General features: G+C 33.6%; 1 protein-coding gene across 1 annotated transcript; it reads right to left on the bottom strand.

Annotated features, from left to right (window-relative positions):
• Positions 1–444: 444 nt before the first annotated feature.
• Positions 445–23233, bottom strand: LOC129217438 (uncharacterized). The gene is made up of 4 exons (XM_054851735.1): positions 23010–23233; positions 3827–3869; positions 2472–2505; positions 445–1141 (listed from the first exon to the last, which is right to left on the bottom strand). The coding sequence occupies exons 2-4, from the start codon at positions 3860–3862 to the stop codon at positions 507–509; spliced, it is 705 nt and encodes a 234-aa protein (XP_054707710.1). The 5' UTR covers positions 3863–3869; positions 23010–23233; the 3' UTR covers positions 445–506.
• Positions 23234–25806: the final 2573 nt, after the last annotated feature.

Raw genomic sequence — 25806 nt, 5'->3', positions numbered from 1 at the left:
ACAAACTAAGAAAAGAAGATTTTATGAAGTTTTTAATTTAATATTAAGTTGAAGCTTTCAGTGCTGTTGGAGTCCTTATAATTAATTTTCTAATTTTTGATATTATTTTCTTCCTTTCCTTAAACAATTTGAATAGTTTTCTTTCAGTCGGACAAACTATGAGGAAACGAAATAATTAAGCAATCTTGATTGTTCAATAACTAACGCAAACAGGCAAACTCGGAGAAACCTCATATTTTATTAAAATACAAATGAAAAATGAAATGAATTTAAAAAAAAACATACACTATGACCAAATCTTAAAACTTGTCTTGAAAATATGAACTGGAACTGAAATTAGTGGTATGAATTGCCTCACACAGGCAGTAATATGATATGTTTTACAAATGATAAGTGAACTTGACTTGGGTCTCATCTTCACAAAAAAAAAAAAAAAAAAAAAAAAAAAAAAAAAAAAAAAATTCAATTATAGCACTAAATTATTCAAATTGCTTCATATCACATCTTCAAGCATACAAATATAGCATTGCTAAAATAAGCAGCAATAGTTGAGACACGGTATCACTTTGCAGCCTTAAGGCAATATTAATACTACCGTTTTGATCATCATCCATTGTTCCATTAACTTCGAAGGCCAAACTCCGTGAAATATCTTCATCCAAGTTTGTAGCTTGCGAAGCGTTTAATGTTGATAATTCTTGCATGGTATATTTACTGAAAAGCGTAACAGTGTCCACATTTGATCTGTCACTTAAGTCCAGACTAGAGATAGTATCCAAACTCTGAGAACTGGTGGAACTTTCGGTCCAATTTTGTTCAAAAGTGCTCAACGTAGAATTCTGGGGAGTGGTATTTTCGAATATCTCCCTGATTTTTATGCATCCGTACAACAACAAGCCACTGGTGATAGCAGAAAGAATTAGGATGCGCCCCAATCGCATGGCAAGACTCTGGAAGCAGGAGAAACAGGAACCAGATACAATTTCGTGGGTTGACTGATAGCCAGCTGCATATGAACCACCTACAATGCCAATGGTTCCAAAACCACATGCCCGAAGGAAGAGTACGATCAGGCAAAACACAAGTATGGTGAGACAGATGTAGTATAAGACCGTAATGAAAGCATTTCCGAAATTGTCCCCTGAAATATATATATATACATTCATAAGTAAATTAGCAAAAGAAAAAAGTAACTCAGTAAACACGTCGTACTATGATTTAATTGGTCAGCGATGGTTCGTTACAACTGTGTGTTTAAAATACAGTAATACCAATAGTTAAAATAATGGGTTGTCATACACTATATGACCAAAAGTATTGGGACACTTTTAAAAATTTACATTTTAAAGGATTTCTCAAGAAATAAGAGACCGATTGCTTTGTAACTTTTGTCACATAAAAGGTATGCTCCAGCTGTCATTTTCCAATAAAAGTTACATCACCCGCACGCTTTGGGGATCAGTAACAAATTGAGGAAAACAAAAATGCTTTTTGATTATCGTTAATAGCTGAGAATAAGTTGTAAATTTCAGAAATTAGTTAACTTACTGTGTACAATTATTTTACATACCTTCGAGAAAGTATCACTGATATTCATGAAGATATGAGCATTTCTATCAAAAGTGCAAATTTTATTTGAAGGTTTATGGCTCAAAACACGCAAAGTTTTCCATCAAAGCTTACCAAACTTTCAGAAAACATGACAGCATACAAGAGAAGTATATAATACTAAAATTTGAATTTAAAATGTTGAAAGTGGGATAAAATATGGACATTTAAAGCAATTAATTTTTCACTTCACACGCGCAAAAGATAGCAATTTACAATTTACATAATTTAAAGCCCAACTAGATTGCTCAACTCATGATAAAATTCCAATTGAATACCTTAAAAATTCAGAAAGTCGATTTCAATTATTCTTTGATGGGCGACGTATCGTGACGGGTTGTCCGCAATTTTGAACTCAAGAGGTCAAAATTGTTATTTTTTATGCCTGATGCCTGAAAGGGATGTGTGCACGCTCATGTTTTATCATTCGGTAAAATTCGGAGTTGCATTGGGTAAATTCGGAATTTCCCCACTCACAAAAATTATTCGGAGTATACCTGTACAAAACTATCATGTTGTTATCTACAAATGCTCTTGTTGTTTCAAGTTTTGCGTTGTTATGTTCTCATAAGGTACTGATAATTTTCACTTAATCTAGCATTTGTATTAAGTATTAAATGTTATACTGTAAAATTTGAGCTCATAATCAATCAATCTTATTAAATTGGAAGCTATTATGTGTATTAACCTTTTTGAGCAACTGTGTGCCTTAAATTATTATTCTTGAAAGACAGATGAATAGATTGGTTATAAAACTAAAATTTTAAGCTAGAAGAAACATTTGAGAAACGAGTACAATTTATAGCACACTTGTCAGGAGTTAATTTCATTTATAGTCAAAAACAAAATGTACAAATACTTACAAATAAATTTCCAAGTTGAATCATTTGCGACAGCCTGCAAGATAAAAAATTTCGAATATAAAACTAACAACCAAAGTTTATTTATTTAGTAGAAAAAATAAATTATAATGACATTATTTTTGCTCGTATCTCCTCCAGCTTAATCTACCAGATTCAAACGTATTTTCATTATCTATTTGTCAAACTTTGAATTTCAACCCTCGTCCGTCTTGTTTTTTTTTTTTTTTTTTTTTTTTTTTTTTTTTTTTTTTTTTTTTTTTTACAAGCAAAATTATATCGAGCTTTTCACTTTTCATACAAACTAAATTACATTTAATGCCAATGCCTCTTTTTTTTTTAAAGTGCTTATTATATTTTGATAAAGAGTGGAAATGCTTTAAAAAATTGATTTAAAAAATCAAGCCGTTGTAGATAATACAAATTTTTGGCGGGAAAACATTTGATAATCGAAAAATGATGCCTTTAACGTTGAGGAAGTATATCTGATATGTTTTGAGCTATTTTACTTCCCATTTATTTGCTAACCATTTCAATCAATTCAGAATAATAGACAGGCTTGTGAAAACAGCTTCACATAACAAAAATGTTAGCACATAAAAATAAAGACTCGATTTGATTGGTACCTGAAAGTTGACACAATGAGGTGGAAGAGAGGGATCCGAAAAAGTATTTCAAACAAAATACAAATCTACTTTCTCTTTGAAAGCTTTTTATACTCTTCATTATTTAAATTTCAGTAGCTCTTACAGCCCATGAGTTGGAATTAATTTAACTTCTTCAAGCTTCTAAAAAACATCAAAGGTTAAAAGTAAATTCCGTTATAGGTATTTTGTGACTTTTAATACGTTTAACCTGTGTTTTGGTTAATAGGGAAGAGTAATTGGCGATGGCGTTAAGTTGGGTTACTTCAGCAGTAGTTTACCAGCAGTAGTAGTATACGCCAATAACACGTTTTTTTTTTTTTTTTTTTTTTCACAGAACTCCCCAAAACAGAATAATATTTTCAAGGTCCCTCTATATGTCACTTGGCTTGGCGACTTGTTTACTTTCTAACTTAGCAATTAAGATTCTATTTTCAAAGTTGAATTTTTCGGATAAAATACAAACCGAAATTGCTAAAACATTGTTACTCAAACTGCGGCCATCAAAGCTGATCCATGTGACCCGTTGTTAAGCTAAATGTTGCGAAACTATGCAGCATGCAAACAATTAACAAGGACGAAACTGCTGACTCTGGATGCCATAATCGGGCTGTCGGTATGTTGCATGTAATTCGGGCACCACTGTTTTAAGATAATAACAATGGATAAAAACTAAAAATGTAAAAATAATTTATTCTTAAAGTAAAAACTTACCGTATTATTTTCCATTCCTGATTGCAGACCCAGCATCTTGCACCTACAGGAAAAAAAGAGTTATTTATTTATTTGTCTGTCTATTTCAAAAACAACATCATGCAGTTTCAGTGGCGTAGCCAGTGGCGGATCTATAAGTCTGTCGGATCGTCGCAATGCATTTTCGCGCCCATTGCGATTTCTATATGGTAAATTCACCCTTTTGCGTAGCCAGAAAAAAATTCATCGGGGGATATGGTTATTTGCGCTTTTCTATGGTCAAGAAAGTTTTAGATTAGCAGTTGCCAGCCGCCAATGGGATACCATTTCATTGTAAATGGTTACCAAAGAATTAAGTGCCAGCAGGCAAAAGTGTCGATCAGTGTTTTTTTTTTTTTTTTTTGTTAAAACTAATATTGTGCTTCGACAACACGTTTCCAATTATATTTTAGCCCTTCTCGCTGGTCTCTAGTCAGGGCCTGATTAAGATATCGCGGGATCCTAGGCCAAATACTTTTTTGGGGCCCCATAATTCAAACTTTATAATTTTAGCCGTTGGCTGAAACAATTTCAGCCATTTGGAGGCCCCGAAATATCCGGGGTCCTAGGCCAGAGCCCAGTTGGCCTATTCAGTAATCAGGCCCTGTCTCTAGTAATCGTTATCTCGATTTTGTACAAATAATTTTTTTTCTTCGTCTTTCATTTCAAACCGATTATTTTCAGTTAAAGTGACAAAATCAATGATTCTGACGCCTTTAACGTCTGGTAGTATTAAAAGTAGTCCGTTTCTACGATCGCAATCCCCCCCCCCCCTTTGTTTTTGGTAAAAGGTTCGTTTTTGCGTTTACAACCTTTTGCAATTACAAATTCCCTGAAAAAAAACAAAACAAAAAAAAAAAAAACATCAAAGTTCCTAATTAATAAAGAAACCAAAGCCTGCACGAAATTTCACATTTACTTCAATCTAGTTAAAGTTTCCTACATTTGTATTAGACTTAAAAATTTGCAAAATATTTCTTTTTGTTGTATGCTTATATCTTTACGTTAAAAAATACATCCAGTGAAATGTTATTTCCTGTTTTTGTTGAGTATCATGCTTTTTGCGCTGCAAGCATACTTTTTTTTTAAAAAATGGCTACCAAAATTGCAAAAGTGGCTACCAATTTTTGTGGCTTTGTTAGCCAGTAGCTACTATTCAGATACCCATCTAGAATTTTACAAAAAAAAGGGGAAAGTTTCAGTTTCGGGGAGTATCTCGAAATCACCCTCTTTGCAATCTGCAGTTTTATGAAATAAAACGTATTAGTTCGATTTAAATCAGAGCTTCTCAACTTGTTTTGATTCGCATACCATTAAAAATATAAGAAAAAATTTACGATGAGCTCTTTTTTTTCTCTTTTTTTGGGGGGAAGGGGGGAGAAAGAACCAAAAAAAAAATATTTACATTAATTGTAAGAATTTTTGTTGGGTAATCAAGAAGATTGTTTATTGATCTCACTTCGTCCAAACCTAATGTCTCTATTTCTGACGCGTAAGTTTCTCTTGTGTTTTTATGATAAGCAGTTATAGTCGCATGACCCTTTTGAGTTCACTAAATAGCTCCACTCCCACAAAAAAAAAAAAAAAAAAAAAATACGCAACCTTGTTTTTTACGTGAAAATTCATCGGAATGTCAGCCCTAAAAAATTTTAAATTCCGAAAAAAACGTCAGGGATTTTGAAAAATATTCGCGCATAAACAAGTGTTCGCGGCTCTCCTCCTTGGTTCTAAAAATGCTGTTTTCTACGCTCCTTGGTGATATTAGGGGGAAGGAGGCAGGGGCGGACTGTCCCGCCAGCCCATCAGCCCGCTGGTTGATGCACCCTCAAAACTGAACTTTTTTTTAAAAGTATTTTTTCAATTTAATTTTATTTTTTGGTGCAACTTCCTTAATTTTTTGCGCTAACAAACCTGTGCGACTTCACTTTGCTTTTCTTTCAACCCGCAAACCTGTGTACCATTGTCGTTTTTTCTTTTTCTTCCATTCTTTCTTTTTTAATTTATTTTATGAATTTTTTTTGCACCCTTTCGAGGTGCAAACAAACGAAACTTTTTTTTTTTTTTTTGACGCGCTCTTGTGGGATCCAATCCGACCCTGGAAGGAAGGTTCGGAAGCTTGTCTCCAAACGTTTATCAAAATTAAAGTCGTAAAACTGCGATTGTTACCTAATATTAAAATTGAACAAATTTTTAAGGAGTTATTTTTAAAAAGTGCATTTCGTTACTAGCATTTTTTTCATTGCGTTTTTCAATAAAAAGTCTTTAAAAAAATATACATAATAATTCAGTTATTTTACTTACTTCAGAAGAAAAGTCTTCAAAAAATGTAACGCACAGCAGCAGTGCTATGCTTTTCGGTATCTGTAGCTATATTAACTACTAGCAGTACCCGCACAGCGATGCCCGTGCTAAAAATTTAATGGAAATCCGTTGAATAAAAAAAATGACGCCCCGTCCCCCCTCTGATGTAAAATGATCATTTTTCTTTGTATAAAATGCGTACACACCTTTTCAAAGGGAAAAAAACCAATTAAAGTTTCTTTGGAATTTAAAACTTTTCGTCAAATCATTAAATTAGATTTACAGTTGCTTTAAAACTTTAATTAGCAAGTGAAGCGGTTTTTACTGCAATTTAAAATATTTCAACAAATAAACAAAAAAAGACATCAAATAATATCTTTCAAACGTAAAAATAGTTCCGCAACTCTATTGTTTATCGCCAAACTCGCCCAGCAACCACGACCTCATAATCCATCCGTCTAAAAAAAAAGAAAAAAAAACATCCAGTGGAACATTTAAAAATCATCGTCAGAAAAAAAGAAGAAAATGTCGTGCATTTCACTCGGATAAAAACAAATCAAAAGTTTCTTTTCTTCCAAAACAAATCGCCAAAACAATGAATTACATTTACGGTTGCTTTAGAGCAATAATCCTAGACTGAACTGTTCACCGCCTAACGCGCCAAGCGACCACGCTACCGGAACCCAGCCCTTTTGCAAGTGAAGCGGATGTTTTTTCTTTGGCAAAGAAAAATGTAAACTATATCACTCATTATGCCTCATTCATTATGCGCTGGGGGCCTTCGTGGCTTTGTGGTAGGAACTTCGCTTCAAATGCCGATAAACGTGGGTTCGATAACCTCGGATGCTCTGCGTGGTGTATTTCCTTTCTTTACGCTGAAAATCTTTCTCATAATGTCTCATGTGTGAATAAATAAAAAAAGTCCTAAATCTCGAGGCAATGGCCCTCAATCCTTCAATGATTATTAACTATGGACACGTAAACAACAACAGTAGTGTCATATATGTTAAAGGAAACAATTTTCAACTTAGTTAAAAATATGGTCATTTTTATAGTAACGAATAGACTTTAAAAGCCACTCCACCACAGTCATTCCGTCAAAACGCATAAACTTGAATTTGTCAACCTATTGCATGAAAAATTATTTAAATTAACAGTTTCTTATTGTTACTTCTCTATCACGAAAGTATTCGTCAGTTAAAAGATTGAATTGTTACATAATTTCACAAAAAAAAAAAAAAACGTTTTGTTCTAAGAAGTCCAAAAACTTGGTTCAGAAAAGTGTCATTTCATCACGGAGCCGAAAATAGCACAAACATTGAGGAAAAAGGAATATTTTTTTTCTCCGTCTTGTTTTTCATATTTTAACAATAAGTGCAGAGAAAAAAAAAAGTCAGCTGAAATGAAAATAATTTCACTGTAATCGCTTAAACCTTCAAAAAAAAAAAAAAAAAAAAACTGTCTTTCTGTTACACATGGAATTGCTCTGAACTAAAAGGCATTATTTTCTCTATTGTAATTAAAATAGCAGGGCTGCGGACGTAACCGAACGCTGTGGATCGCTGTAAAATAAAATCCCAACAAAACATAAATGTGAAAAGTTCGATCAAAATGAGGCCCTAGGTAGAGGGTGTCACCGATAAAATTATTCAGATCTGAACGGGTACCAAGTTTCATAGTTGTTCCTCATAGAAGTTGGACAGTCCCATGTTTTTCAATTCATTCAGAAAACAATTTTTTTATTTTCTTTCATTCCGGATTTTAAACTTGCGGTAAGTTTTGGTCGTCAATAAACAATTTCCTAAACATTTGAATTTGACTGCTCCAATTATACAATAACTTGGCAAGTTTAAATCCGGGATCAAAGAAAGTAAAAAATTGTTTTCAAAATGAATTGAAAAACACGGGGCAGTCGAATTTCCATGACGAACTGCTATGGAACTTGTTATCCGTTGAGAGCTGAATCTTGTCGGTGACACCGTTTACCCAGAACCTCATTTCGATCGAACTTGGCTACTTTTCACATTGATATTTTGTTTAGATATCACTAAGTTTTGAAAACTAAATCATAGTAATGTTCTTCTTTAGGATTAAATGTAAAAGCGCGTACAAATACAACTTCCATCCCCCCTGCTTTTACGATGCACTGGTTTCTTTTCATTAGTAATTTCGAAGATATTTCGATAACTGGGGGGTTTGGCGCTATCGTCAATTATGGGCTATAATTGTTTGCTTCTGTCACTACTAGTAAGGCCATGGCCGATGTACATTAGCCCTTGGTCTTTAGCGTTCACAAATTTGGCGACAATTGGGAAAACTGCTATAAGACTCCTAGTTTTCAAACTCTTCTCGCAATTTCTACATTGTCTGGGGGAATTATCATAACGTAGATCGTAAAATATGCAGAATTGGCGAAAACATTTCCCTATTGCTTATAATTCCATGGCGCCAAGTTTGTGGACCTTTAAGAAATGAAACTGAAGCGAAGCTAAAAGACGTAACCATGGCAATGCGAAACAAAACATCAGTAATTTCAATGGAGATTAGATTTATTCAAACCTTATTTTTAACGGCTTGTAACTTTTTTTCTTTTGGAGATAGAAGGTTATTTTTCCGACCAAAGGTCGAGATATTTCCGCAGTAAAAAATGTCGCTTTTTCCAACGGTGTCAAAAAGAAAACCTGTGGGACAATTCCTTCACTTTTTATTGATAGATTTAATGAAGAAAGTATTGCCAAAATTTCAGCTAAGCCTAAAAAAGTTCGAGATAAAAACGCAAATTGCTCCCGTCGTAATGAAGTTAGAGCATTGAATCAAATTGCTTAGAACGCGGAAAATTCTACCCTTTTCAACGATATAAAACATTAATATCTGCAAGTAATTTTGCATCCATTTAATAGCCAATAATAGGCAAATTACGTGAAATTTGGGCCTAAACTTGAATAAAAAAAGAACTATTTATCGGATTTTTTTCAAATTATAGCCTATGTTACTCAGTGAGAAGGCACCTTTCATGCAGTGAAAGAATACTTCAAGTAGGTGCAGTGGTTCCGGAGATTACCTCGAACATACAAACACGCAAAAATTCGCCCTCTCTCTTTATAATATTAGTAAAGATTTTTATGAATATGAATTAAATATTTTTATGAATATGTATTAACTATTTTTATGAATATGTGCCTCGTATTAGCTATTTTAGAAAATCATCATTCACAATATGATAATCTGTATCCGTTAAAGGGTGGGGTGAGGTGGAGAAAAGTCATAATATGACTGGTGCGAATTTCTTGGCTATTTCAATTTCATTCCCATAAACAAGAAACTCAACGTGTAGGTTCCTATCGTAATTCGTGATCACGAAAACCATAATTTGAATTCAAAACGTCAAATTTCAAATGAATCATGTTTCTTTTTTGTTTTTGTCAGCTCATAGCATCTCACTTCTACTAAGCGAACCGAATTTGATGATTATTTTTTTCACGGATAGGGGATGCTCTAAAACTTAAGTCAACAACTGTCTGAAACATTTATTTTGTGATTTTAGGATTTATTTCAGAGATTGCTGTGAGTGTCATGAGTGTGAAATTAATTCTTAAGCGCTTCCTGATTAAAGTTTGTTAATGCTCATTTTTATCATAAAAATGACGTACGTAGTTTTGATGATTAATAGTACCTGAGATTTTTAGAATCAGTCGGAAAAAAATGTAGGGGAATGTGTGTGGGGGGGGGGCAGAATGAAATGGCTAAGATGACTGAGCTTTCTCAAAATGAACAAATTGGAAATTTGTTTTGAAAATTATAGTAGAATTAGAAAGAACATTGTATTTTATAATAAACTTTCATTGAAACATTTTTTATTTTCAGTAGTAAATTTGAGCCTTCAAAAATAAGTGGAAATTTTTCACTTGCTTTTTCATTGGGCAAAGTGAAAAATGAAATATTTTTATAATGAAATATTTTCTACGCGATCATTAAAGATATTTTTGACCAAATAAATAAGTAAATAAAAGAAAGAATGAATAAATGAAAATAAAATGGAACAATAAACGAATAATTTAATGTATGAAGAAAAATAAACGAGTGACTAAAAGAGTGAATGAATAAGAAAATAAGAAAATGAATGAATAAGTGATTTACTAATGGAAGGAATGCAAATGAATGAATTAATACATGAATACGTAAGTGTTTTAGTAAATGAATGAGTGAGTAAACGAAATCAGTTATTACACTTTGCCCCGCATGTACTCGACAACCTGAGCAAAATATTTAAAATACAAAACTAAATAAATATTGCAATGCATATTAGAAGGTCTCAATGAATACTTAAAATGTTAATAACAAGAACTTTATTATTTTATTATATAAAAAAATGATTTTTGACTTTCCACAATCATTACAAAAAAAGTATCAATTTTTAAAAATTGCTTGTATTATCATTTGTTTTAGACTTCATGTGCATCTACAATGTTAGAACATTGCCAGATAAGTGGTGCTAAAACGCAGAGTAAGTATTTCACCTTTTCACTTTGCCCCACATTCCCCTACTACTCCTGAAATATTTTCGTTTTGCAGTGGGGTCGTTTCCAAATTTTTAAAAGTATTTTTTTCCGAAAGAGCATGCTTAAAAAAACATATAATCTGACCCTTTTTGGTACAGATGTGATATACCCCCCCCCCCCCCCCCCCCGCCATTTAGTGACATCCGATTTTTTACAAAAAATTGAAATATTTTTCTCGCCGATGAGGCGATAACTTTTTAAGCATGGTATCCCTGGCTAAACTAATCTGTGTTTGGCAACCCGAAGGCAATCTTAGATCTGTTCAAACTTTTTTTACTTGTTTGCGGTTCACGTTGGATAGATCTTTTGTTTCTTCGTGCAATATACCTTATAGGAAAGCTTATTTTGTATTGGTTTAGATTAAGTAGTTGTGTTTTGATGAATAAATATTAGAAAATGTCAGTTTCTTTAAACTTGACCGTTAATTTAAGAGTAAAACCCAACTTTGGGTGTGTCTCGGTAAGGCGCATTGTTTCATATGTTGTGTTTCAGACTGAGTGTGAGGATTTATACAACAAAAACGTAAGTTTTTTTTTTTTTTTTTTAGAATTTAAAAAACAAAAACTCACTTACGAAATTTTTTGTTTTTACAAAGTATTGAGCGTTTCTTGTAGTTTTAACTTTATATTTACTGCATGTAAATTTATTTTACAAAAAAAGTACAGTTATTTTATTCTATAAGTTAATTCTTATCGATGCCAAGAACTATTCAAGCATATTCTGTAAACGTGCCTCCTTTAGGTACCGAATTTCTGCAAATAATTTTACTCTAAGATTTTATAAAAATATGAAGCTGTTATTTTATGAAAAATATAGTAGATATTTTTAGTAGGTATTTTGAAAGCATTTTTGGATAGCAAATAAATGTATGGTATTTTTGTATTGTTTATGTTAGGAATATTCTGTCGAGACATTTTTACTTTTCATACATCAAAATTTGAATAACTAAGCGTTTTTTTGGCTGAAATAGTTATATTTTGGGGAAGTTTTCTGCTTTAAACATCGCATATTGAATCGCTTTGCTCTTTTTTAGTACAGTATGAGAATTGTTTTTGTTCGAGGAAATGCATGTTGGAAATTAGCTTTTATTTCTATTGGTACATATTTCTTTGGTGAGCTGTGATAATAATTTGTTAATTTAAGCATTTTAAATACCTACTAGTAATTTTTCTTTGTGTACAAAAACTTTATAGTTTCTGATATTTTTGAAGCAAATATTCGCGATGTTTTTTGCTGTGGTTTTATGTTGTTTTCATATATGTCTTCTGAAGTGCTTTGATCATGTTTTTATCTGAATTTTTCCTGCTGGCGCTAAAAAACATCGCTAAGAACGATGTATGACATATGTCGTCATACATCGTTTTCTTGGCGCCAACAGGAAAAAGTCGCCAAGGGTGGTGTATATGACATTAGTCGAGTCCCGACTTAGGCGAGGGATGCGTTCCAAGACACCTCGCGTAAGTCGGAATTTCGTGTTGTGGAACAAGGTATGTTTAGTAATTTTTTATAAGCATACCCAATTGTTTCAGACGTTTGTAAACACCCTTCATATTGTTTCAAACCATTTATTAACTATATATTGCAGATTTTTTACAAACAACCGACGTTTTTCTGTATTTTAGAAAAAGGGTTATTATTTGAGATAAAATTTTGTAGTTTAGCAGAAAATCAATGATTAATGGGGGAGAGAAACTTAAAATAAAGCGGTATGGTACTTACAGTATGTACACTGCAGCATTATTATAGCACTTAACAGTATAGCTATAGCAAATATATTTATAATTTAAAAAATGAAGGTTTATGCAGCGCAATCAGACTGTATGTTATCAACATTCATATACAAAATGAAAAAAAAAAGTTAAGAATAGTAGCGGTTATTTGTATGAACTAAAGCAAAGCGTTGTTTAGACTAATACAGTAGGTGAACTTCCGCTTTCAGTGATGCTAAAGAGATGAAAGTCCATTCACAAAACCAATATTTAGTGTCAGCGAAGCCCATTCTAACTCTCTGCCGCTCTTTTCCGAAAAATTTCATGTTGCAGGCGAGTAATTTGTGTCCGTACTAAAAAAATCATTACTCATGAAAAACTCGCGTTATAGCCATATCGCGTAAGTCGGATCGCGTTGTAGCGGGATCCGACTGTAGTTCCCCATTTCCGATTCCGAGTTACAACTGACTACAACTGTATTTATGTCGAGGACTGCATACTAAGTGCCTTGCCTCCATTATTTTTTATACCGATAGATGGCAGCACCATCACCGGATCGTACAGTTAATGAGAATTTAGAACTAGTCCAGGAGCTAATAGCTACCTGGTGCTAGCACCCCCACAGGTATCGTTTCACAGTTCCCCATTTTTTAAATAATTTGTTTCAGTTTAATATTTAAAAAAAAAACTTTAATAATCGGAGCGCTTTCATTGTTTACGCTTCTGTCGATGACATCTCAAATGATGAAATGCCATTCACTGTTGCCACTCACAGAGCAAAATATTTAATTCGCATCTTTACTCACGTGTATTGGCAACGATATGGTTGATAGTAAGCGTAGAGCGCAATATTTAATTCGCTTCTTAATTTTAACGTGAAAACGTGGTGGAAAGATGCACCAAAGTGAATCATTTATGACGTCGTCCAGACCACGCCTTGTTTGAAAAATAGGAGATTTAAAAAAACTAATTAAAAAATAACTGTTGGGAAAAATGAAAGTATTTTCTGGGTCTATGTTATTACTTTTTTTTTTTTTTTTGTTTATTCTATCAATTTCAGAGACCAAAAGTAGTACTTTTGGCTGAAGGAAACAACCCCATTGTTTAAGCTTGAAAGGTTTAATTTTCAGCCAAAACTACAATGAGTTGACGAGAGTGCAATCCTACTCTCGCCAGACCAATGGCTGCTGAAAGAGGTAAAACCAAGACCCTCCCACTAACTTGGAATATGACCTTGTCCAATGAGAAATCTGCCTTCACCGTACAAAATTACCACTTCGGCTAATTTCTTAAAATTCCAAGGTGACGTTATTCAAGCTCTTACCCAACTACATTTGCGCATTCCGTTCGTCAATTTCCCCTTCATGAAAATGGACCCTATTGATATAAGGCTTTGTCACGTGCCATCTCCTGACAGCCAGACTATGGATCTTGAGTATGTAATAATTTAAAAATAAAATCATTTTGAAGTTTGATTTTGAGCTTATTGAGGATTTTAAGCCAAAACTTTTACAATGCAAGAGTAATTAATCGAGATGAAATTAAAACTTTTCTATCAATTTTTAATAGCTCTATCTAACTACTAACAGTCATAATTCATTTTTGCTTGTTGTAAAAAAAATTGAATTATGAAAGTTGCATAATCGTTAATTATAAACATGTTTTCTTTCGAATTAGGGCCGTCATTTCAAAAATTTTCAGAGGAGGGGGGGAAGTTACGTAAAGGGTATGCATTCAAATGCATTTTATTGAGGAAAAAAACGTATAAAAATACATGCAATATGTATAATTTCAAATGTTTTTAAAACCCAGGGGGTTTTAACCCCTCCCCCCCTCGAATGGTTTCCACGGTTTTGAACATGGTGGAAAGAAAATAAAAACTTACAAAATTATATTGCATATCTAAATTTTCAACTGCATTATTTTTATATGTAATATTTCCCCTGACTTTTATATAAAATAAAGTCACACATTTATTAGTAGAGCAGTAGTAATTGCATCCTACTATGAATAAACATGATAATCTTTTATCAACTTAGAACTCACACAAGTCCTACCTTCGAGAAATGAGTAACTCTAAGAAATTCTTTGTGAGACCCTTTTCATTCCTTGATCCTGTAGTGGGATTATAATATTTATGTAACTATTTGTTTTTAGACAGTAAATTGACATTGACGGCTGACGGGTCACAACTAGCGAAACGTCCGCACCTATCAATTTACGAATTAGCTACTGCAAGGCAGCGGCAGGGACGTAACTAGAGGGGGGGCAGACGGGGCTTGCGCCCCGGGCGCCAGATTTCAGGGGCGCAAAACTGACGAAGTAAATGCATAAATATATTTTTACCCAAGGAAAAAGTGAAAAAAAGAAACAACTTAGTAGAAATTAAAAATTAAAAAAAAAAAAAACCCAGGACAGGCACAGGCTGACAGAATGAAAAAGATAGACGGAAAGCAGGTAGGCGAAGTAAATGGCATAAATGTATTTTCTTAGAGTGACCAGTTCTTGTTACATCTCATCTATAAATCACCCAAAAGCAGCGGAAATGCTTAAATCTGCTTCATCCACAACAAGGCCGTATCCAGAATTTTTTTTCGGGAGGGGCCCGGATTAGCACATTGCCCAACACACACACCATATAGTATATATAGACACACCAAACGCATAAAAATGTTAACATAGAAGACTTTTTATCTCGATTTTTAACGATTCCACTGTTTGAACTGTTGTTATTTTATTTTAATTTCTTATTATTTTTCTTATTCACCTTGTAGTGGTAAGGATAACACGAGGGTGTCCCTTTAAGTCGGATGTAGAACATCCATAATTTCAGGGGGTCCGGGGGTTTCTCCTCCCGAGAAATTTTTGAAAAAAAAAAATCTGTATTTCGAGGCCTTATATTAGGTAATTGAAACAACGAAAATATGAAAAAAAAAATAGGCAAACAAAGTTTTTTAAAAGTTATACATTCTTTTTCCAATCAAGATCAAACAAAATAAAAATTGCTTGCTCGACAAATCATGGAAATTAATGGACAGAGAGGAAAAACGAGAGAGGAGAAAAGAGAAGCACCCCGTCATCTGCTCATATCGACTTTTAGTGAAGTTTGTTTTTGATCACTCCCCCTACCCCCACTTTTTTTCATTAACTGCCCTACAGTATGAAAATTGTACAAAATAGTTTAAAAGAAATAGTGTAGACATAATAGTGTAGAAAATAAGAACGGAAGGGTAATATTCTGGTCATTTGGACAATTCATACTTTATTTTCTTGATCAGATACAAAATTGAAGAACTTTTCAAGGAATTTCAAAAACTTAAATAATTTTCAGACTCTCGAACAGTTGAAATTATTTGAAGCTCTTATAACTTTGTAAGACACACCCGTTTTAAGTTAATAAATGCAACGAAATATTTCTAGAAACAAACTTTTTTTTTTCAATCACAAGTAGTGCAGAAAATTAAAAAGAGTAGAGTAAGTGTTTTTTTTTCCTCATACTTAAGGTATTAACAGTATGCCGTAGAAGTAAGAAAAAAAATTTAAAACAAAAACAAGCAATAACAAAAGAACTTCCATGATACTGAATTCGGCACTAAATAAATGCAAGACATGAAACATATCAGTCACAAAAAATGATCCTGAAAATTATGCTACAAAAACGCGAGAATCGTGATTTTTGCATTTTTTACGCAGGATGTATCAAGGAGCTGAATTTGGCACATCTGGGTAACAAGATACCCACCTAATTGGAAACTAGGGGCCCAGCCTTTGGGGAGTCCCCGACTCGAAATCAGTACAGTGTAAGTTTTATAAGAGTTTTAGGGGGAGAGGGCAGGGTCGTGTACAGAGGGGAGAAAGGACACCTGTTAGTCCGGGCCCGAGCTTAAATGGGGCCCAATATCTTTAAACCTAGGGTTCAAAATATAGGTAAACAATATGGAGGGGGCCCAAAAAAGGTATTTGTAACAGCCCCAAAATTTCTGTGCACGCCCCTGGAGGAGGAAGTGCAAGTCTGCCGAACCAGACTTTACCAAAACTGACAAAGGGCCTGCCTTGACCCTGGACTGCCCTGAATTGAATTGGAAAGAGAGCAGGAAGTCCTAATTAAAGGTCTAAATTTCAAGTGTGCCTTGCGGCTAATGAGAAATAGAATTGCCTTTTCTGTATTTCTTCAAAATATTATAAATCTTGAATAGTAGCAAAATTAAGGATAAAAAAAAACTTCGTTATTCTCCTTTTCTGACATTAGGAATTAAAAAAAAAAAAAAAAACCGTCTTCTGTTTTACGGTACAAAACATTTCGGGTTTCGGGGGGGGGGCGGGCCCGTCAGGCCCCCCCCTCTCTGGATACGGCCCTGATCCACAATAAAACCATAATAAAACTGTCAACGTGATGTCCTTTTACTACATAAGAACGAGAGCTAGTCTACCCTACTGACCTCAGGTAAAATTGTTTTGCAGCGTTCCCTCGGACTTACCCCCTTTTCAGAAATTGGAGCGAGCCACCCCACAATCTTAATCCTATAGATTAATTCTCTTAAGAGTTTCTTTGTGGTACGAGCCAGGGTGAAGGAAAAGGAGGGTGGGACCGTGTCTTTGATGTTTCAGTTTCGCCGCTTAGTGGCTAAAGGAGGGGGGAAACGGCCGTGTCTGACGTCATCCTGGAAGCACTGACTTGCGTATTTCCATAGCTCAATACTGGTTTGCATCTTCAATTTTAATTTTTCTGCTCGCACTGTTTATCGCACGGGCTCCCCTTGCCAGTGCCCTGGGCATGACATTTCCAAGAAACAAGAGAATTTTTTATACTTCATTTAAATTATTTTTCAAAAACTATCCTAGTGTTTTGAAATAAATTCTTTAATTCTTAGTATTCCTTCCTATATTGTTTTCCCTTTTTCGTTCGGTGAGGGGGGGGGGGTGTAGTTTATAATGAATTTAAAACACAGAAGCAAAAATAAAATAACTAATGACGAAAATTAAGAGCAGCTGCAACATAGGTTTTGGTATAATTGGAAAAAAAGGGGTCAGACAGTGATAGGGGCGGACGGGCCCGCCGGCCGATGCGCCCCCAGTGTACCTTGGTTATTATTATTTTCTTTTTTGCACCCTCAAATTTGTGTGACTTCGTTTTTTTTTTTTTTTTCATTCATTCTTTTTTTTTTATTTTTTTGCACCCCTTCAATCCTGAGCCTCTTTTTTTTTTCCTTGCTTCCTCAAACCTAAGCTCAGTTTTTCTTTCATCCCTTGAACCTGTGTACCTTCAGTTTATTTATTTTATTTTACTTAATTTTTTTACGGACTAAAACCTGTGCGCTTTAGGGGTGTCCCCCCCCCCTTAAACCTGCGGACTTTCGAGGGTTTTTTTTTCTTTTTTTTTTTGAAACCTTTGGGAGTCAAGGTTGGTTCTATCTTAGGGAATCCTGTCCGCCCCTGAATAGTTATGGATTTCAGAGTGGTTTTTTAAAAATTACCTTTGAATTCGAAATGTTATGCACTTTTTTGTTATTTCATAATCAATGATGTTTATTGAATGAAATTATTTAAGAATGTAAATTAATTGGAGATTAATAAAAAATATGCATATATTTGATGACTTGTGCATCTTTTCATTTCAATTCGGAGTGTGCTGTTTGAATATCTCTTTGAAATATAGTATGAGTTCTCAAAAATGTTTCATAGGATAATAAATCTCTTAATACAGCAGTTAAATATTTTAACAATGAGTGGTTTAAATGTCAAAGAATCAATATTTTTCCATTTTTAGTTGTTTTATCTATTTTACAAATTTAAATATTTCATGGATTAATTTCTAGCAACATCTTAAACTGTTAAAAAACAAACGAACGAACAAAAAATCATTGGATGATGAACTTCAACGAATCGTTATGTGGTGTCATTTTCGGAGAATACATATTTTTATCATCTAGAGTTGTACATATATTCTACAAATGCAAACATTTCAGTACATGTATTCATTATAGTTTATTTCATTTATTTGTTCCATAATCATCAGTAATTACGTAGATGATTATAATTTGAATTTTTATCACTGATAACCAGTTAAAAAGTCACAACAATAGTTCTTGGAAATATCTGTTTAAAGTAAAGGTAGTTGTTTTAAAAAATGTTTCAATTGAATAATATTCCTTTGTGGGGTTATTAATAAAACGTTATGTGCCAACCTCTTGTGTCAGTTTCGTATAACGCATATTTTTCCATCTACAGTTGCGCATATATTCTACAAATGCAATGTTTTTGCAGTATATGTATTTATTATAGCTTATTTCATTTATTTGAATCATAAACATCAGTAATTACATAGTTGATCATACTTTGAATGTTCATCAGTGGTATCCACTTGAAAAGTCACAGCCAATAGTTCTTGGAAATATCAGTTTAAAGTAAAGGTTTGATCTTAAAAATATTTCATAGGATAATTTTTTTGGGGGGGTTATTAAAGAAACGTTATGTACCAACCAGCTTCTGATATTCCGTACATATTCCTCTATAGTTATTTTAATATTCTGCAAAAATAATATTTTAATATATGTATTTATTGTAGTCATTTGTGTACACAGCTATTTGCATTTTGAATCAACATAGTAGTTACAAAATCTTTCCATTATACACGAGTAACAGTACTTGGGAAATATCTGCTTGTAATAACAGTAATTGCTTTAAAAATGCTTCATGAGGTATTTAATTTCTCTCATAAAAGACGTATAAATGAAGTATTACCATGTGGTAATCAGTTTCTGAGTATTTGTATTTGTCCCTCTATGTTGTTGTATATATTTTATAAATGTAAATATATAACTATTTTGAACTAATATAGTTGCTATATATTCTTAAATTCAATCATTATTCATTGAAAAATTCGTTTTTTACTTCTTAGAATTAATATTAATTTATTATATTATTAATATTAATAATGATTCTTTCTCTCTTCTACAATTTTTTGAAGATAAACTTTAAAGTAAATGAATAACAGTAATTTCTCTTCCAAATCAGGAAAAGATTTTTTGTAGCAGTTTACGAATTTAATGACTCTCATAGATTACCATTTTCTTCAAATAAAATTATTTTAAGTTGTATTCAAACTTGGTTTAGTTTCATAATAATTATCGTTTGACATCACTCATGATCAAGTTTTGTTCTTCCATTTTATTCGAATTCAAAATAATTCTCGTAAAATATGGGTGAGACACTAGTATCAAAAAAGGTAAATTAAGACAAGAAGACTTATTTTTTTTTTCCCCCGAATTATGCTTTTACGTCCAAAAATAGGAGCGAAGCAATGCCATTTCCTATTGAAATCGTCTTAAAGTGCTCCGCGAGTGCTTCCGGAGCTACGTCACCAATTTCATTCCCCCACAACCTGTTTCGGGAGATGGTCCAACCCTAGTCTCCTCTTCTAAAGACCCTGGGTACGAGCTCTCATACTACATATTTCTCTGATAGCTTTGCCTTTTTCATTTTATTATTCCACGGTATGTTTTGCTCATCTTGTGTAGTTTTAATTCAATTAAAAAATATGTCGAAAAAGCAATCTGGTCAGAGCCTGATTACTGAATAGGCCAACTAGGCCGTGGCCTAGGGCCCCCAAATGGCTGAAAATATTTCAGTCTATGGCTAAAATTGTTTCATCTAACGGCTAAATTTATATAAAGTTTGAATGCAGGGGGCCCCAAAAAAGTATTTGGCATAGGACCCATCGATATCTTAATCGTGCCCTGCTTCTGGTGCTGAATTTAGGAGGACAGCTAAAGCGAGCATGGAAAAGAAAATCATCAGTCCTTATCTTAGTTATCAGCTTGGTTAAATGTTTAAGACGTTTAGCAAGTTGGCAAGACATTTTTTATCTAATTTAAAAACTTCGCAATATAATTACTGAGATTCAATGCAAAGTTCTGAAGGCTGACAATATTTTCTTTAGAAAACATTGGTTTTCTAGAGAAAAAATTGAGCTAAATTGAGATATGTTCTGCTTAGTATGAATATAGTTTTGCCACTCATAATATTTTGCCACCCATAATTTTTTCAAACATCAACGTCAATAGGTGGGAAATCAGCCAGTTTTCACAGCTCTCAAACTTGAATTTCGTTTCGGTATTTTTGATTTATATTTAACATTAAAACATTAAATAGAAGTAACTTGGAAAAAAGGGTGCTGAAAACATGTAATAATAATATTTTAAAGATGCGTTGTTGTTTTTTTACTGAAGAAAAAAAAATAGAAAAAAAATGCAGGCACAGATACGTGTTTCCGTGTTGCAAGGAACTCTTTTTTTTTTCAAAGCTGATTCCTTTATACTGAGAAATGACCCTGCTCTTGTAGCTTGTAGTCCCCAAAATATGTTTTTTTAAACAAGTTTTGCGATATGCTGAAGACAAAATGTTTTCATATCACTATAAAATGCAGGAATTCTGGTGCAGTAATTTTTGGTGCCTCTCCCCCACTCCGCTCCCATTTTTTTTTTTTTTTTTTTTACTCTTTTGTCAGTTCTACGGAAACATGAAGTTCATGCAATTTTAGGTACAACACGCATTTGTTTTTGTGGAGAAACGAAAGTTACTCGTACAATTACAAGATAAGTATTGTAAATTAATTTTGAATGCATTTTATGTAAATTTTACTCTTGATTCATACGTAACTGCATCATCTGCACAATAGTGTGCTCTATTTATATTTGATAGATAAAATACAGATTAAAATGCTAGGGGTCTGCCGCCATCTGCTCGCCCTAACGTTCACCTATCCACTATTATTGCTTTGAAATCTTATTTGGCTCTCGAAGATTTTAATTGTTTGTTGGTAAGAATCAGATTAAAATACACGTTACAGTTAAAGCAAAATGAAATTCCCGCTCCCCTCGTGTAGAAAATAGAATTTAAGTTAGGAGCTCATTATAATTACTAACAACTTAATAGCTCATTATAGTTGTAAAAATAATAAAATCCCGCTCCTACACAACGAAAAAAAGAACTTGATAAAAATAAGCATAATAAAATTTATTTTAAAACAAAAACGCTTCAAAGAACAACCCTACCCCGGGGTTTAAACTAAATTGCACAAACTTTCCCAGCTGTAGGGGCTAAAGGGCTCCTGATCAGTTTTGTACGTTTGAAAAACCGTTTTCAAATTCATCTTCTCCAATAACATTTCCCTCTTTACCTCCGGGCTTGAATTGAGTTTAGCCAATGACTTCCGATGAAATAGAAACTCCTATATTTATTCATTTACTGTTCTAATTAAATGAGAAAATTGGATCAAGCTTCACCTGATACAGAGAAAAACTTTTTTTAGACTGACATAAAAGGGGTTGTGGGGTTGTGAATGACATAAAAGGGCTGTGAGAAATCTTTCATCCCCTTAAAAGTATACATGGGAAGTTTTAGATTAAAAAATGAATTTCAAAAAAGAATTAAAAAAAACCTTAATTCGAAAAAAAAGAAAAAAAAACCACTCCGGTGTACAAACTATAAGGACCCGAAGTAATTGTGCCCGAAATTTCAAAGATGAGGTGGTTATAGGGTCTCCTGGGCGTGGGACAGCCAAAAACCCAATTTCTTTGACATGTTTTTAAAAATTACGTATAGAGAGGTTTCGGAGAATTTTTCCGAATTTAAATATTAGTATTTTTATAAAACTGTTAAAAATCCACCATTTGTTTTACCATAGAGATGGGTATCACCTGGGATGAATCCCCCCCCCCCCCCCCATAGATCTCGTCGTAGTGATGCTATTGATAATTATGTATGCATGTGGGCGTGTTTTCAGTGGATTTTCTGTGTAATATATATTGAAAGGTCTGATGCTAACATTATCAAAGAATTTTTTTTTCAATGGGGGGGGGGGGGGGGGGCGCCAAAGCGAGGTCTTGCCCCTGTTCGAAAATGACCTAGTTACGTCCCTGGGCAGCGGTCAGAAATTGTTTTCGTGGTAAGTTCATTAAATACCTTTTCAAATTTTCTACACGCTATTAAACGTCATGTTTAAATCGTGTTGAGCGAAATAAGGTGTAAAGTTACGTAATTCACGATTTTACGTTACGAAGATGTACTACTTCATGTTAGAATTTTGTCCTATTTTAAGTCATTTTGTTGTCAAGCGTTGATCTCATACTTGCGAAATATTTCGCCATTTATTTTCTTGTCTTGACAAAACACGAATATCTTACGGACAGTGTCAATTTTAGATCAAATAGAAAATATCCAATTACGAAAAACACCAAAAAAAAAAAAAGAGAAACGAACAATCACAAACAATACTTGAATTTTAACCATGAATGAAAAAACAGGGAAATTTTTTGGTGTCTAGATGGTTCCTATCTGAGTACGGCCTTGATTCACGGGGCGAAAATTGTTTTGGAAACATATCCGTACGGTTTCTTTTTTAGAGAAATCCTAATTCTAAAATGTCTGAGCAATCAAGTTGTAAACTGACTTCGGCGAAAATTTGTTTTAAGGTTTTAAAAGGTTAAACAACAAAATGATATAAAATACTGAACTGAAATTTCATTTTGAGATCGAGACATGAAAAGCAACTTTGAAACTACTATAAGTAAATGAAAAATCTAAAACATTGTTTACCTTGTAGTGTAGCAATATCCGTTTATTTTGAGACTCGAAAGAAAAGATTTTAAAGGAGGAATGCGAAATCCAAGGAACAAGTGAAGGAGCACGGTAGTGAACTAAAATGAAACACCTGCTGAATCAATAGCGCTTTTGCGCGGCAATACGTTGAAAACTTCTGCTGGACTGGCTAACAACTAACAACACGAGCTTTGTGGATCACACACATTGATTACACCTGGGGACACCTTCGGGCAATGGGGGAAAGGAAAATAGAAAAATACAATTCTGGAAGCTCTGGATTACCAATTGGCATTTGTTTCCCCTTTTTGGCGAGAAACATTAACAAACTTTTCTAAACCTAGAAATAAGATAGGCAGGGTCCGTAGGCCATATGCGTTTTCGGGACCCCAGTGTAATTAAAAGAAAAACATTGAAGGGAAAATTGATAAAGTAAAATAGGCGGGGGAAGAGGGGGATGAAATGAGTGGGCACTAAGGCGTGGAGCTTTATTGCAATGATTCTCAATTTTTCCCAAGTGTGCGAAAATATTCCTCTCTGCAATCTCCAAAACATTGGTTTCCTTTGTATCATTGAAGTAGATGAAAATTCTGAGAATATACTTGTTTAGAATCTACAGACACTTCTCCTTTGTCTAGTTACCTCCAAATTTCTTAAAATTTTGTCCCTGCATGGGCATCCTGGGGAAGTGGGGACTCTATTTTGCAATAAATTTTGCTGCTTGTTTTAAATTTAAATGCTTTCAAAATTATTATTTGTCATCGATAACAGTTAAATAAAATTTTCATTTCTAAAATCTATTTTGCTTATTTTTAAGAAGATCTCCATATTAATTTTTCAATTTTCTTTAGTCCCCCCCCCCCGAAATAACTTCCTGGCTACGCCACTGTGTCTGAATGTCTGTACCTTGTGTCATTGATTTTTGAAGAATACACAAAACACACACACATAATTTTTAAATACTTCTTTATTCCACAAATTAAAAAAAGTTCTGTCATCGCTTGTTCTCAGGATTTATAATTTATTACTAACCTCCGGTTGACTTCGGAATGTTGAAGAAAATTTACCAAAAAAAGGATAAGCTGAGCTGGAAATTAATAGAAACTTTATAAATCACGAAGTAATGCTCGCTTTATGCAGGGTTTGCTCGTTAAAAGCAAGTAATGCTCTCATAGACTCAACATTGTACCAATCAAGTATTTCTGATTTCCTCGCTAAATCCGGGTTCCAGTTAAATCAGAGCTCGTTCTAACCGTTCGACTGTATACACTTTATTAAATTTTCTTGAAGTGTGTCTTCCTTTTTCTATGTTCTTGGACTTACTGTACCTATGTATGTGATGAGGAAGTAGAAAAAAGGAAACAATTCACAGAAAATATGATATCAAGACAGCAAATATTTATTCGATAAAATACCTCTATACATATTCAAAAGATATTACATTCCAAGAAAAAACGTATTTAGCTTATAAATTCGTTTTGGAAAAATATATACATTAAACAATTCAAGCCAATTACTATTCAAATTCTAAATAATACTTGTAGTTAATGTAAAAATAAGAACCAGAAATGTAATTAACTGAAAAAAAGAATAAAGAGAAGTCAATGACACACAATTTTTTTTTTTTTTTAACGTTATCATTTGCTTTATGCTAAAACTGAATAAATTGAAAACAAGTAGGGTTTCGCATTTTAAGATACGCGTCATGTAATCAAGATGACTCATGATTAGTTGTTTACAACGTAATGTTTATAGTCAATCTGTTAATGCAACTGAAAATTAATTCAGTAACCCCAGTTATATCATGTCCCGATTTATCGCTCGTTAGGATTTTTAATGCAGCTCCCCGAGCATTAAAGGAAAGTAATAATAATAATTATTACTACATTTTTACGAAAATATTTTGTCTCGCCCCTTATCAGCAAATAAAAGGAGGATGTTAAAATCATAACTGCGTTAAAATTGCGATGAACAGCAATACTGCCGTGCTAAGCACAAAAGTCGTATCTGCACTTTTCCTCAAAATTGAGTTACGGTCACCAGATCAGAGCCTGATTGCCGAATAGGCCAACTAGGCTTTGGCCAATCGCTCCTGCTTTTTTGGGGCTCCAACTGGCTAAAACTGTTCTAGCCAATTAAGGTTTGACTACAGGGGGGCCCGAAAAAGCGTTCAACCTAGCCCCCCCCCCCCATATCTCGTCAGACTCTGCTCCAGATGGTTCTTTGTCGCATATTTCATCTAAATACAGCGTTTCATGGTCATTTGAGGCAGTGAGAAGCAAAGGGTTGCAAGTGGACATTTTCAAGTTTTGAGTAAAACGCGTTTAAAGATTAGCTCCTAGGTAGGCTTTCATTGAATTTTTTTTCTAAATCATGCTATACAGCAGCACCTACCAAGGCTACTAGTACCATCTCTTGCCCCAAGACAGAGGAGAGGTTCACCTACCATGTGTACTGGTTATCTCTAAATTTTTAATTTTGCCACTTACATCCCTTTGCTTCTCATCGCCTCATTTGTCAATGGCAACTATTTTTTTAAAAACTCAAAAAAAGTTGCACGGCTGCAGTACGACTTTTGCGCTTAGCACGGCGGAAGACGAATCGGACACAGGTATTTCGAAGTCACAGGGAACCTCTTTTTCATTACAAAAAAATAAAAGAGTTTAGACATTTTGTTCTTCCATACGATTATACCTATAAGGTCAATTTTTTTTACATTATTAAGAAGAGATTCTGGTAATTACAAAACATATATACACTTCTAATAGCTATGTGTGTAATTATAAGGTTTTTT

This window comes from Uloborus diversus, chromosome 2, assembly GCF_026930045.1.
Source record: "Uloborus diversus isolate 005 chromosome 2, Udiv.v.3.1, whole genome shotgun sequence".
Classification (NCBI taxonomy): domain Eukaryota; kingdom Metazoa; phylum Arthropoda; class Arachnida; order Araneae; family Uloboridae; genus Uloborus; species Uloborus diversus.
The sequence above is the reverse complement of the archived record's forward strand: the minus strand, read 5'-3'. Positions and strand labels throughout refer to the sequence as shown.